The following is a 13,109-nucleotide window of genomic DNA, read 5'->3' as shown; positions in this document are numbered from 1 at the left end:
GGGTCTGTCCCCTCTCCCCTTACCCATGTGCCCCCCTGAACCCCTGAAATTAACTCTCGGAGGGTCAGGAGAAGTGCCAGAGCAGCACAGGGAAAGGGGAGAGGTATCATTCTGCCTAGTGCAGTGTTTCCCAACCTTTTTTGGGCAAAGGCACACTTGTTTCATGAAAAAAATCTCGAGGCACACCACCATTACAGCCCCGTGACGTCAGCGCGCAGCGTCACGCCGGGAGGGACATGAATTGCTAGCAAATTACATAATCACCTCCTTGAGGGCTGGCTCATCTTCTCCGAAGGCAGAACCCCATTAATTAACAGCACACTCACACCATAGCCAAGACGAGGGGGGGAAACCTCAGTCATGCACAGTCATGCACATGTGGGGGCTAAATGAGGACGAAGACCGGGCAGAGAGCAGGGTTCAAATCACCCCACCTGGCCAGGACAATCCCTGGGTGCTCCCTTGGGCCACTCGCCTGACCCACCTCGCAGGGCTGTTGTTGCGAGGATAACACGGGGAGAACCACGCGCGCCCCCGGGAGCTCCTTGGAGGAGAAAGCGGGCGATGAATGCAATGCACGAAATATATGATAGGCGACCAGGTTTTGCAGGTGAGGGGCCCCCGCCAGCCTCCGCTTCCAACACCCGGCGCAACGACGCCGAAGTTTTCCCCCGGGCTCGGCTCGGGGAGCAGCGCTGCTCCCCCCCGGCTCCCCTTCGCCCTCCCAGCTCTCTCTGCCGCCCACTGGGGACCCCCCTCACCTGCCAAGTCCGGAGCGCCGGTGGAAGTTGCATGCATGCAGGCAGGGCGCCGCGTTGCCATTGCACTGCACTCCATGCAACGCCTGCACACATGCATTGCCTTGCACGCCCGCCAAGGGGTCTCCCCGCGGTCCGATGCGTCCCCTCCGGCGCGGATGCAGCATTGCAAAAATAAAAAAACCCCGACGCAGCCCTACCTGGGGGCAGCCTCCGCCGCTCCGCCTCCGCGGGGATCCCCGGGCTCCATCCTGCCGCCCGATCTCCGGGGGGCGCAGGCAGGCTGCGCGGGGTCTGCGCGGAAGAGCCCCTGCCCGCCCGGCCGCCGCTGCGCTCATTCCATGGCCGGGAGAAGAGCGCTTTAAACAAAACGCCCGGCCCGCCAGGCCACGCTGGGAAACGTAGTTTGCGCACCCCGCGCGGGCGCGGAGCCCAAGGGCGAGGGGACTACGGATCCCGGCAGCCCCCGCGCCGGGGACGGAGGGGGAGAGGCCGGGTGCAGGGATGGAGGGACGGGTGGGCGAGCGAGTGAGTGAGTGGCAGCCGCCAAGCCTTGGCCGAGAGCCAGGAAGGGCCTCCCCGGAGGAGGAGGAGGAGGGAGGCGCAGAGCGGGAGGGAGGGAGGGAACCCCAGGGGTCATCTAGTGACGGCGCCCCAATCGAAAATTTGACTTAAAAAAAAAAAAATCTTTCAATTTTTTAATTTTTCCCGCGGCACACCAGGCAACATCTCGCGGCACACTAGTGTGCCGCGGAACAGTGGTTGGGAAACACTGGCCTAGTGAGCTGAAATGCTTAGACAGATTGAACAATTGGAAAAGCTTAATGTTGAATTCCACGGTTGGTGTTTGCACAATGTTGTGAATGTGTTGTCTCCAATGAGGAGAAGATTGTCAAAGTGTTGCTGGCTGATGTGCTTTTTATCCTTGTGTAAGAGCAGCCTACAGCTCAGTAGAGAACTTTAGAACATACTTGGCTTATTAAAATAGTGTAAACATTGCCAAGGAAACATGCAGGCAACTGGAATAGATTTTCACTGGTGCTGTTCTCAGTAGCAAATAGAGCATGGGTAGTCAGCATTCTTCTCTCCAGATGTTTTGGGCTTCCACTGACCATGCTAGCTGGGCTGATAAGAGCTGTAGTCCAAAACCTCTGGAGGGCACTGTGTTTGCTATTGCTGAGAATAGAACTTGGTGGTAAGTGGCTTTTTTCTTCATCATGCTTGGAATGTAAAGTGCTTTCCCTACAGGAGGACTCAGAGGGCACCTGATTGAGACTTGAGTTTTATAGGTTTCAGGCTGCTGTGGGTGTTGCTTGTGTTATTTGTGCATTACATTGCACAGAGGCGTTGAACTCGTTACATTTGCAGAAGTGCATGATAGACCAGTGTGATCTCACCAGTGCTCCCTGCACAGGCCCGAACTTGCTGCTGTCCTGCCCTGTCAAGCAGCAGTGATGCTGGTGTCAGGAGGTTGTGTCTGTAGCTCTACCCCACCACACATGGCAGCTACTGAGTTAGAATTATGACCTGGAAGCAGGAGGACCATATCAAAGCTTCTGTTTTGATTTTGGAGGGGGTTGTGATTTAGAAAAGCTATTAAATTTAGTAAATAGGGGAAAGGAAATTTGCAGAATTGTATGTTGAAAACTAAAAACACATAGTACAAATATGATTAAAATGAAAGCGCGAAATAACTGTCCTGTGCAGCATAAAGATGATGAAGAAAGAGATACATTTACCCTTGAAAGGTTAGGGGGAAAGAGGCCTACCCTTTGAATGTTATTAGAAGGATACATTAAAACTTGATTAAACTGTATGATGACTCCGTAATTTTAAAAAGTTATTGCAAGAATTTCAGTATTTGAGTGGTTTACTTAACTATGTATTTTCTAATTCAGACTTCTTCCCCTGATTCTTCAAATGAGAATTCCCCAGCTACACCCCCTGATGAACAGGGTCAGGGTGATGCTCCACCACAGCTTGAAGATGAGGAGCCTGCATTTCCACACACTGACCTGGCCAAGTTGGATGACATGATTAACAGGTATTTATATATATTTTTCAGGCTGTGTGTTAATTTGTGGCTCAGATTATTTTATCTTTTCCAGATGAAAAACATTGAAGGGAAAAGTTAGATTTCATGTCAAATTGAAATTTTATATTCTAATGTTTTCTTAGACCTCGATGGGTTGTTCCTGTATTGCCTAAAGGGGAGTTAGAAGTTCTTCTAGAAGCTGCTATTGAGCTTAGTAAAAAAGGTAAGTTGAAAAATTAAGAACAATGGGTATAAATAGATTCAAGCCAGGAAATGGGAGAGCTGGAGAGTCCTTATGGCTTGCAAGGGACCCTTCCTGGTGCCTGAAGAGGACTTCATTGGGGACAGAGGAATCCCCAAAGAGACTGGAGGCGCAGCAAAGCTTTTTTTAGGCTGCTAGGCTTAGCAGCTGATGTGTGCAGTAGTGCAGCAGCCACTGCTTTTCTGTGCATCCTCCAGCTGGCCCTAGTACTTCAACTCTAGTTGAAGAGAGAGTTGTGGGAAGAGAGAGCTGGAGAGCTGGAAAAAGCGGGCATTTAGAGGCTTTTTAGAAGGTTCTCTGCACTTACGTGAGTTTTGCTTATGTGCACAGGGGCCTGGAACACAAACCCCGTGCAACTAGGAGAATGCCCATAGTGTTCAATTAAATGAGTAAACAGGTCAATTTCAAAGTATGTTTTCTTTTGGTTTGGTGGAGAACTTTCATTTGTATATCTAAGCAGCATTTCAGTAGTTGAAGAAGTCTTGTAACATAGTGGCTGAGAGTGAGCTATGACTTGGAAAGTCCATGGGTTGAAATTTAAACTCAGTAGGCAGTATTGGGCAAGCGGCTTGCTCTTGTCTACCTTTGGGAAGATGATGATAGTGACCCATCTTATAGGAATTGTACAGATTATAAAAAGATAATTGGATTTTTACAGTTTTTAGTTTAAATCATTTGTGTTACTACAGATGGAAGATTTGATGCATTTCTAAAGAATTAGCACAGGAGAAAGTGCTCAGCTAATAGAATCAATGTTGGGAGTCAGTTTCAGGTCTAAATTGCCTTCAGATCCATTGCAAGTTGGAGAAGGGCAGGCTGACTGGGGGCTGACTGGTAGAGGGAGTTGCACAGAAGCAAGGTTGTGAGGAAATAAATAATAAGGATCTTAAAAATGATAACCCTACTTCTTTTAGCTATTGCAATATTCTTGATAGGGACTTCCTAGCTTCTGGGCTTTTAATGTCTGCAGTGTAGTGTTTCCTGCAACCTTGAAGGCTAGGAACATGCATAGAAAAATAATCAACAGTAGTTAAACTGTTGCATGGATATAGCATCAATGCAGTGTTGTTAAGAAAATTTAACTCGCGTTTTATGCAGTTTAGTTAAAGTATAATAGGTATTAAATGTATTAAACAGCTTTCTTTTGAAGCATTTTCCGAATGTTTTACTGTTGGTAATTTAGTAGTCAGTGTATGACACCAAGTAACTTAATTCTTTGATAATCTCTTTTTACACAGGCCTTGATGTTAAAAGTGAAGCATGTCAACGATTTTTTCGAGATGGGTTAACAATCTCTTTCACAAAAATCCTTACAGATGAGGCAGTGAGTGGCTGGAAATTTGAGATTCATGTAAGTTTGTTTTAGCTACCCATTCATGTATCCATTATGTCAACAGCTTCAGTATGGTAAAAACTGGTTAATTACCTGTGACACTTGTGAAAACTGTTGCGTTACTTTTACTGTATAATTCCGGTAGCTTAAATTTGTACGGTTTGAAATAAATAATTTCATGCAACAAGGGTTTATAGAATTTTATTTACTCTGATAAGGAATTTCACTATCAAGCAAGTTTATATAAAGTATTTTTTTCTTAATAGAGATGTATCATTAACAACACTCACCGCCTAGTTGAACTCTGTGTGGCAAAGCTGGCCCAAGATTGGTTTCCTCTTCTTGAACTTCTTGCAATGGCCTTAAATCCTCATTGCAAATTCCATCTTTACAATGGTACACGTCCCTCTGAAACTGTTCCTGCTGGAGTTCAGCTGGCTGAAGATGAACTTTATGCTCGTCCTCCAGACCCGCGGTCACCAAAGGTATGTTGATTTGAAATTTTGAAGCAGCAGTGATCATTCTCACTTAAGACATTTGTGGACAGTTGTTTTCTAGGGTATTGGTTTGCCTCTTCAGTTTTTTGCTAAGTTGGAAAAGTAAGAACCAGCTGAAGCAGAAACTATACTCTCCCTGTTTCCTAGTGCATTCTTAATCAAGTCATAAAAGCAGTAGACACATAAACACGTGCTATAGCCTGCATTGTGCTTAGGCACAAATCAGAACTAGGTATCATCTTAAATATTCATCTTAAAATGAATTCTCTTCACTATTTTCTGTCAGATTTCACCATGGTTATTTATTAGATCTGCTGTGAAACCTTGGCTAATGCTAAACATGCTTCTGTCTTAACCAGGATTTGTAAACCAAGTATCATTAACCTTAATATACAGTCGTACCTTGGAAGTCGAACGGAATCCATTCCGAAAGTCCGTTTGACTTCCAAAATGTTCGAAAACCAAAGCGCGGCTTCTGATTGACTGCAGGAAGCTCCTGCAGCCAATCAGAAGCTGTGGAAGCCCCATCGGATGTTCAGCTTCCAATAATAGTTTGCAAATCGGAACAGTCACTTCTGGGTTTGCGGCGTTTGCAAGACAAAATGTTCAACAACTAAGTTGTTTGAAAACCAAGGTACGACTGTAGTTGCAAATGTATCAAATCACAGCCAAAAAAGTTGGAGTTAAAATTTGTGAAAGTTGCTAACTTCGTTGTAGTGTATAAATTGGTATGTTAGTTTCAAGGCTAACTCTCTTGGAGCCTCAAGGTGTTGGGAAGTCTCAGTTCACATGACTGGAACTTCAAAAGGAGGTCAATACAGTGGTACCTTGGGTTACATACGTTTCAGGTTACAGACTCCTCTAACCCAGAAATATTACCTCGGGTTAAGAACCTTGCTTCAGGATGATAACAGAAATCGCGCAGCAGCAGCGCGGCGGCAGCAGGAGGCCCCATTAGCTAGAGTGGTGCTTCAGGTTAAGAACAGTTTCAGGTTAAGAACGGACCTCTGGAACGAATTAAGTACGTAACCAGAGGTGCCACTGTATAGCCTTTTGGCTGAGGCCTGTTATGATGATCTCCATATACTAAAACTGTCCCCCACACCCCATTAATCTGTATTCGCTTCTGGTTTCTAACCTAAAAGGAAATCTTGTATTAATTTCTGTCAGAAGATAACAGATTACTGTGCATAAAAGCTCTCTTGTTCAGAAATACCTGTCTTTTATAATAGTAGAATACTGAATTGCTGGTATTATCACAACTTGCAAAATATTTTGATTAACAGTACACGAGAGGATAATCATGGTTAAAGGAGTATATTTACTTCTAATTGTGAGCAAAAGTAGGACTTGTTCTTTGCAATGTAAATATGTGTTGGTAGAATGACATGTAAAGCAGGAAAAATTGTTTTGCAGGGTTGGCTAGTAGATCTCATCAACAAGTTTGGCACGTTGAATGGGTTTCAGATCTTACACGATCGTTTTATGAGCGGATCAGCATTGAATGTTCAGATTATTGCAGCTCTCATCAAGTGAGTCCTTTTTCTATGTACCAACTGAATAACAGTATCCCTTGAGCCAATTTGTTCAAAAATAGATATTTTGTCATTTAGGGTTTGCAGTCTAGGAGCAAAGATTTATAAAACTACCTTAATTACCATACAGATTAGCTTTGAACCTTACACACTTTCAGAAGACCTTAATTTTTCTTCTTTGCTTTGATCTAGCAAGCTCAGCTTTTGGGCAAGTAACCTTAATTAGGAACCATAATGTATGGGAAATTACGGCAATGAGACTGATGAAAGCCAAGGTTTGTTGTGAGGTTTCAGAGTTTCCCCAGTAGCAGTTTGCTGTTGGAATAGAATGCTGGAACTTTGGTGAGCTACGTCTGTTCCTGGTGGAGGACCACCACTCCATTTGAACTTTCTACCCCCTTTATTGTTTCTTGTGTGAAAAATTTGGCACATCTGGATTGTAATGAGTTGGGCCAAGAGGATATTACATATATAGTAGGGAGTTGCGTCTGTGTATTTTGCAGAATTGTATGTATAAGGACCTTAGGAACCTTACCCCCAGTGCTCTTGGAAGAGAGATACACACAAACTCAGCCAGAGCCATTTTGCTAGCAGTTCAGCTCTTTGTAGAGAACATTTATCTTGAATAGTATGGAAGTGGTCAAGATCTGGGATGAAATTAATGATGTTGAGACACAGCAAGATCTTTTTTCAGTTATTGACGTCCACTGTTTACACTCACAAAGGCCCTTGGAACAATGTCATGAGATGTCATTCTGGCAGGGGCTTCTGGGGCAGAATGGGAGTCCAAGTGGGGAGAGGGGCACTAATTTTCTCACAGTACCCTCTGTCAGTTTGACACTTTGTTACCATAAAGTAGGCTTCCTCAAACTCAGCCCTCCAGATGTTTTGAGACTACAGTTCCCATCATCCCTGACCACTGGTCCTGCTAGCTAGGGATCATGGGAGATGTAGACCAAAAACATCTGGAGGGCCGAGTTTGAGGCAGCCTGCCATAAAGCATTGCTTCAGTGGGTAGAGGGGACATGGTGGCCACCAGGAGGAGCTCCAGTGTTAGTGGTGGTTTGGGGTATCCAATTCACATATTGCCCCTCAAAAATACCTGGAAACGACAACATTCATCATCTACTAAGGGGATGGCAAAATGTGGGGAGGGATAATATTTTGGCTGGTAATCATTAATTTGCTGGTTTGTAATTTTTTTTAGTAAATACTGGTTCTCCTTAATACTACTTTAAGCCTTTTATACTGTTTTTTCTCTCTCCTTAATACTACTTTAAGCCTTTTATACTGTTTTTTCTCTCTCCAGACCATTTGGACAGTGCTATGAGTTTCTAACACTGCATACAGTGAAGAAATACTTCCTTCCAATTATAGAAATGGTTCCACAGTTTTTAGAAAACTTAACTGATGATGAACTGAAAAAAGAAGCCAAGAATGAAGCAAAAAATGATGCTTTGTCAATGATAATCAAATCTCTAAAGAACTTAGCCTCAAGAGTTCCAGGGCAAGAGGAAACTGTAAAAAACCTAGAAATATTTAGATTAAAAATGATACTTAGGTAAGGCCTTTTATTTTATGACTACAGTGTTTTCTATGTTTGGTATCCGATTCTGCTTCTCTTATACATACATTTCTCCACAGGTTGTTGCAAATTTCATCGTTTAATGGAAAAATGAATGCACTAAATGAAGTTAACAAGGTGATATCTAGTGTGTCATATTACACTCATCGGCATGGCAATCCCGAAGAGGAGGAATGGCTTACAGCAGAAAGAATGGCAGTAAGTTATTTGAATTATATCATTGTATCCGTTCAAAGCAATTGTCTGCCTTTCTTTCCAGGAGATGTTTTCCTTAACTTTGGTTTTGATTTTATTATTTTACCTTGTTTTGTTGTCTATGGACACAAAGTAGCTTATGAGATTAAAAACAATAAGACATTAAAATGTATGTAACAAACAATCAAAATACAACCATGCACTATTTGATAAAACCAAACTCAAAACGACCCACTAAAAAGCTCAGTATATGGTAAAAATTCAAGAACCAAAGACTTTGTGTAACAAAACCATTTCCAGCAAGGTATATAAACCAAGGGTGGGGAACCTGTGGCCCTTCAAATATAGTTGGACTTCAACTTTCCTCAGCCAGCATGGGAAATGGTCAAGGATTATGGGACCTATTATCCAACAGCATCTGGAACACCACAAGTGTGAAAAAGTGAAGGATTCCACATCCTTAGGGCAACTACTGAAAAAGCCATGTCATAAATAGCTCAGTGGAGTTCAGACTTCTCTCAGCATGCCCTGTGTACTTTCTACTCTGTGCTCAAATTTAGTGGGGTTGATAGTGGAAGTTTTAATTTTAATACTGCAACATTATGAGTTTGGGGTAGGGAATTTGTGGCCTTCCAGATGTTCTTGGACTCCCACGTCCCATCAGCCCCCAGCCAGTATGACCAATGATCAGGAGTGGTTGAGAGTTGTGGTCCCCCAACATCATGTTATAGCGGCTGGAAATGGTTAGGACAAGGTGCAGAAATGGAAGGGAAGCACTGGGAAAATGAGAAAATGAACAGATATTGTGAGTTGTACTATCAGCCCTTCTGGGAGTTGCTCTCTTTGCCTGTTGTTTAACTCAGATAGGTAACCAGGTGTACTCTAACTCCCATCAACTGGCGCCAGCATGGCCAAGGGTTGATGGGAATTGTAGTTCAACATCTGGAGGGCCATTGGTTAGCCACCCCTGGTGTAACAGGCATCTCCCTTTTGACACTTCTGTGAAATGGCTTTTGATGCTTCTGCCAAATAGCTGGTTCTTGGCATTACTTTTGGTATCTGCTTACATGCCTATGTTGTATATTGCGCCTGAATAGTGTAAAATGTGAAATTGTCAGTATTCCACATTTATCTTATTCACATTGCTTATGAATAAGATAAACCCCTGTTCCATATTGTTACAAAAATAAGTTTGACTTTCATTTTTTGGGTGTGTTTATAATGTGCTGCTTGCTGTCATCTGAAATTTTCTTTACCTTCTTAAATTTAGGAGTGGATTCAACAGAATAATATCTTATCGATTGTGTTAAGGGATAGTCTACATCAACCTCAGTATGTAGAAAAATTAGAGAAAATTCTTCGTTTTGTCATCAAAGAAAAGGCCCTCACCTTGCAAGACCTTGACAACATTTGGGCTGCACAGGTAGGGACTAAACAACTGTCACCTTGAGTGAGAGCAATTTATTTTGAACTACTTATCATGCATGAGTTGGAGTTGCTTATATTTTGTGATACAGATGTTAAAGTATAATTCGTCAGTCTGTCTGCAAATACCATAGTTTATTATGTTATGTTCTTCTGTGGTGGACACAAACTTTTGGTTAGTTCACATATGCTGTGCTACCAAAAGAAGGAAGCTAAATGTGGCACAGGAAGCCTGATGAATTATTGGTGTGCTCTTTTTTTCTTGGGTCATCAAATTTAAGAAGTTAATCATTGTAGGTTTTGCCTTTTGATCAACCCCTGTTTCCATTCCCTATGGCATAAACACATATAACTGAAACAAATGCATATTCTTTTATTTATCCTGCCTTTCCTTTCTCTGTTTTGTGTATGGTAAGCTCCTTGGAACAGGAATTTATCATCTTGTTGCTCTGTGAAGTGCCATGCACACTGAGAATGCCATATAAATATTATTATTATTAAGTTAAATGGGTCTAGTAGATCGAGCTGACATTGCGGTCATAGTGCTAATTGCCTGCTTTTTCAAACTTGGCTAGTTAAGTTCTATTAATGTTTTGGAACAGGAAGATTTAAGCCTAGTGTTGCTGTTGCTCTAAGTCAGTTGCAATTCTAAAGTGTAAATTAAAAACCCCAATTTTTATTAGCTTAAATGTTCAAAAGCAAATGTGCGTTAGAAATATGAAGGAGTATCAACTATTGGCTGTACCTTTCTTTGGGAAATGTAATGATGATCTGTAAACTGATCATCTAGTCTCTTTATATAGAGTATCGATTTTGTAAATAAAAAGCCAAAAGGGTTTTAAAGAATAGGAATTGAAAAAGTCAAGAGAGCAAGAGATAAGTGCAGTTTAAAGTCTGAGGTATTATATAATCTATCTTTTCCAACCTGCCATAGAAAAATGAGAACAGTGCTAGTTTTACAAGAATTGTTCTAAGGTCACTGTAAGTGCAGGTCAATTCCACTTTGTAGGATACCATGTGGGGAAATGGCTGTAATAGAAATTCAAGTCTCAGAAAAATAAAGACAATCCTGTCTTTTGTAGAGATAGCAGTAAATGGTGTTAACTCTTTCTTATCAAGGCAGGAAAACATGAAGCCATTGTGAAGAATGTACATGACCTCCTTGCAAAACTGGCCTGGGATTTCTCTCCTGAACAACTTGACCACCTATTTGATTGTTTCAAGGTAAGCATACATATTAATCTGCTGTTATTAATGGGAGCAAGGGACAGCCTCAGGGTCAACAGTGGGAGTTCTTGGTAATGAAAGAACTTTACTTTTCCTTCAGTGCTTTACTGTCACTGAACTTGGGGATAGGCTAGGCTCCTCCAGAGGCCTGAGTTTTTTGTACTTCACCCAATTGGGAGGGGCAAATGTTATGTTTCGTCATGTGGAAAAGCAGCCTCTCAGTGCTTAGTGTGCATGTTTTAGTGGGTGGAAGATGAATTTGCAAAGGATGAAGAGGGTCAAGAAACCATATTTTCTGTCCAGTCCTCTGGGATGTTTTGGCTTATCGTAAAATTGAGGGCTGGTGGGAGAATGCAACAAAGGAAGTCTTTGTTTGAGCAGCAGTTTCGCCATCAACCACCAGGTGGTGCCGAAGTCCTATAACGACGGCAGATTTATGTGCGCACATATATCCCCTTCACACTCATGACCAATGCTTCTTTTTCACCCTCTCATAATAGTAGAATCCAGGGCCATCCAGTGAAGCTAATGTTGGAAGATTCTAGATGGGCAAAATGAAGTATTATTTCTCTTAAGGCATAAACAACAGAATTCACTCCTAGAAGGTGTAGAGATGACCACCAATTTGGATGATTTTAAAAGAGGAGTAGGCAAATTCATGGAGGATGAGGCCATCAATAGATGCTAGCCATGGAGGCTGTGTATGGCATCCATGGTTGCAGACAGTACGCTTTTGAATACCTGTTGCTGGTATTCACAAGTGCAGATTGTGCTCATCTACTGTGTGTGAACTTCCCACAGTCTGTTTGGCCACCTAGAAGTTGATTCTGGTGTCGATGGGACTTTGGCCTGATTCAGTAGGGCAATTCTTAACAATCTTGGGTAACAAAGTAAATTTTGCTTGGCTTCTGCTCTTCTGCTGAAGCAGGGCCATGGATTTATTTTGAATGGGAGAAGAAGAGGCCTTTCTGTCTGACTTCCTGTTATTTCCTATTACTGTGAAATGCAGTCACTGAACAATTAATATTATTACTGATTACAATTCCATTCAAGTGAAGTATTTGAAAATGATCTAAAAATAGCTTAGTTCTTCCAGTTTTTGGTAAGCTACTCAGCGCTGACATCCTAATTGGTGTTACTGGAAAGAACAGTAGAATTACTATCATATCTTAATTTGCATTATGACAATATAACTTAATTTTAACACTTTTAGTATTTCAATTCACATACCTTTGATTTTCAGGCCACATTAAAATATTCTGGTGGTGTCCCTTTATTTTCTAGGCAAGTTGGACAAATGCAAGCAAAAAGCAGCGTGAAAAGCTACTTGAGTTAATTCGTCGTCTTGCAGAAGATGATAAAGATGGTGTGATGGCGCACAAAGTACTGAACCTTCTATGGAATTTAGCACATAGTGATGATGTTCCAGTTGATATCATGGACCAGGCTCTCAGTGCCCACATTAAAATCTTAGATTATAGTTGTTCTCAGGTAAATATATTCTGTTTGGTAGTCATTGTCTTTGGGTTGGCTGACATTATGCTTGTGTGTTCCTACCTTTCTCTCTCCTTAACAGCAACTAGTTTGCTGTTAAATATGAAATGGTGACATTGCTGTTGAATTCTTTCAGACTAGAATTGCATCCCTGGTTTAGAGGGGTTATGAAAATCATAGTTTGGCAGTTCAGATGTAACAAGAAATTGTTTTTGGTGATGGAACTTATTGAAATTAGAGCATGTGATGAAGGGAACTTGTGAACACAAGGTTAATTCATGTATGTCCAATAATCCATAGTCCCATTGGTATTAACACTGGGATTTGATACTATAGTGGCATTAAGACTGTTGTATTATTTTCACAAAAATAAAGGAACAGGGTAGATATCAAAAAGCTCGTTTCAGATGCTACTCCTAACCATGGCTTAGAGGATTATGAGCAAGCTATGGGCTGGCATATGTTCTCCCTCCCTTTCAGCTTCACTTTGTCTTCCTCCCTTTTGATTAGTGTTAACGAGAGCTTGCCATGGTGTCCATATTATTTATGTATTGAATTTGTACCCAGCCCTACTCTCAAAAGGATACCAGGGCAGCAGACACCAAAGGGATACCAGGGCAGCAGACACCAAAGGGAGCTGGGCATGTTTAGCCTGGAGAAGAGGAGGTTGAGGGGTGATATGATAGCCATGTTCAAATATATAAAGGGATGTCACATGGAGGAGGGAGAAAGGCTGTTTTCTGCTGCTCCAGAGAAGCGGACA

General features: G+C 42.1%; 1 protein-coding gene across 1 annotated transcript in view; it reads left to right on the top strand.

Moving 5' to 3' along the window:
• USP9X (ubiquitin specific peptidase 9 X-linked) overlaps window positions 1-13,109 on the top strand; it is a 72,537-nt gene that overhangs the window by 23,263 nt on the left and 36,165 nt on the right. Inside the window, exons 3-12 of the mRNA XM_028727362.2 lie at window positions 2,657-2,802; window positions 2,937-3,016; window positions 4,294-4,406; window positions 4,655-4,873; window positions 6,302-6,417; window positions 7,730-7,981; window positions 8,065-8,203; window positions 9,471-9,623; window positions 10,745-10,849; window positions 12,137-12,343. Of these exons, the coding sequence (XP_028583195.1) occupies window positions 2,657-2,802; window positions 2,937-3,016; window positions 4,294-4,406; window positions 4,655-4,873; window positions 6,302-6,417; window positions 7,730-7,981; window positions 8,065-8,203; window positions 9,471-9,623; window positions 10,745-10,849; window positions 12,137-12,343 (1,530 nt within the window). The remainder of the gene's footprint in view (window positions 1-2,656; window positions 2,803-2,936; window positions 3,017-4,293; window positions 4,407-4,654; window positions 4,874-6,301; window positions 6,418-7,729; window positions 7,982-8,064; window positions 8,204-9,470; window positions 9,624-10,744; window positions 10,850-12,136; window positions 12,344-13,109) is intronic.

Source organism: Podarcis muralis, chromosome 4 (assembly GCF_964188315.1).
Source record: "Podarcis muralis chromosome 4, rPodMur119.hap1.1, whole genome shotgun sequence".
NCBI lineage: Eukaryota > Metazoa > Chordata > Lepidosauria > Squamata > Lacertidae > Podarcis > Podarcis muralis.
Note: the sequence above shows the minus strand (reverse complement) of the source record. Positions and strands in the feature narration are given on the sequence as shown.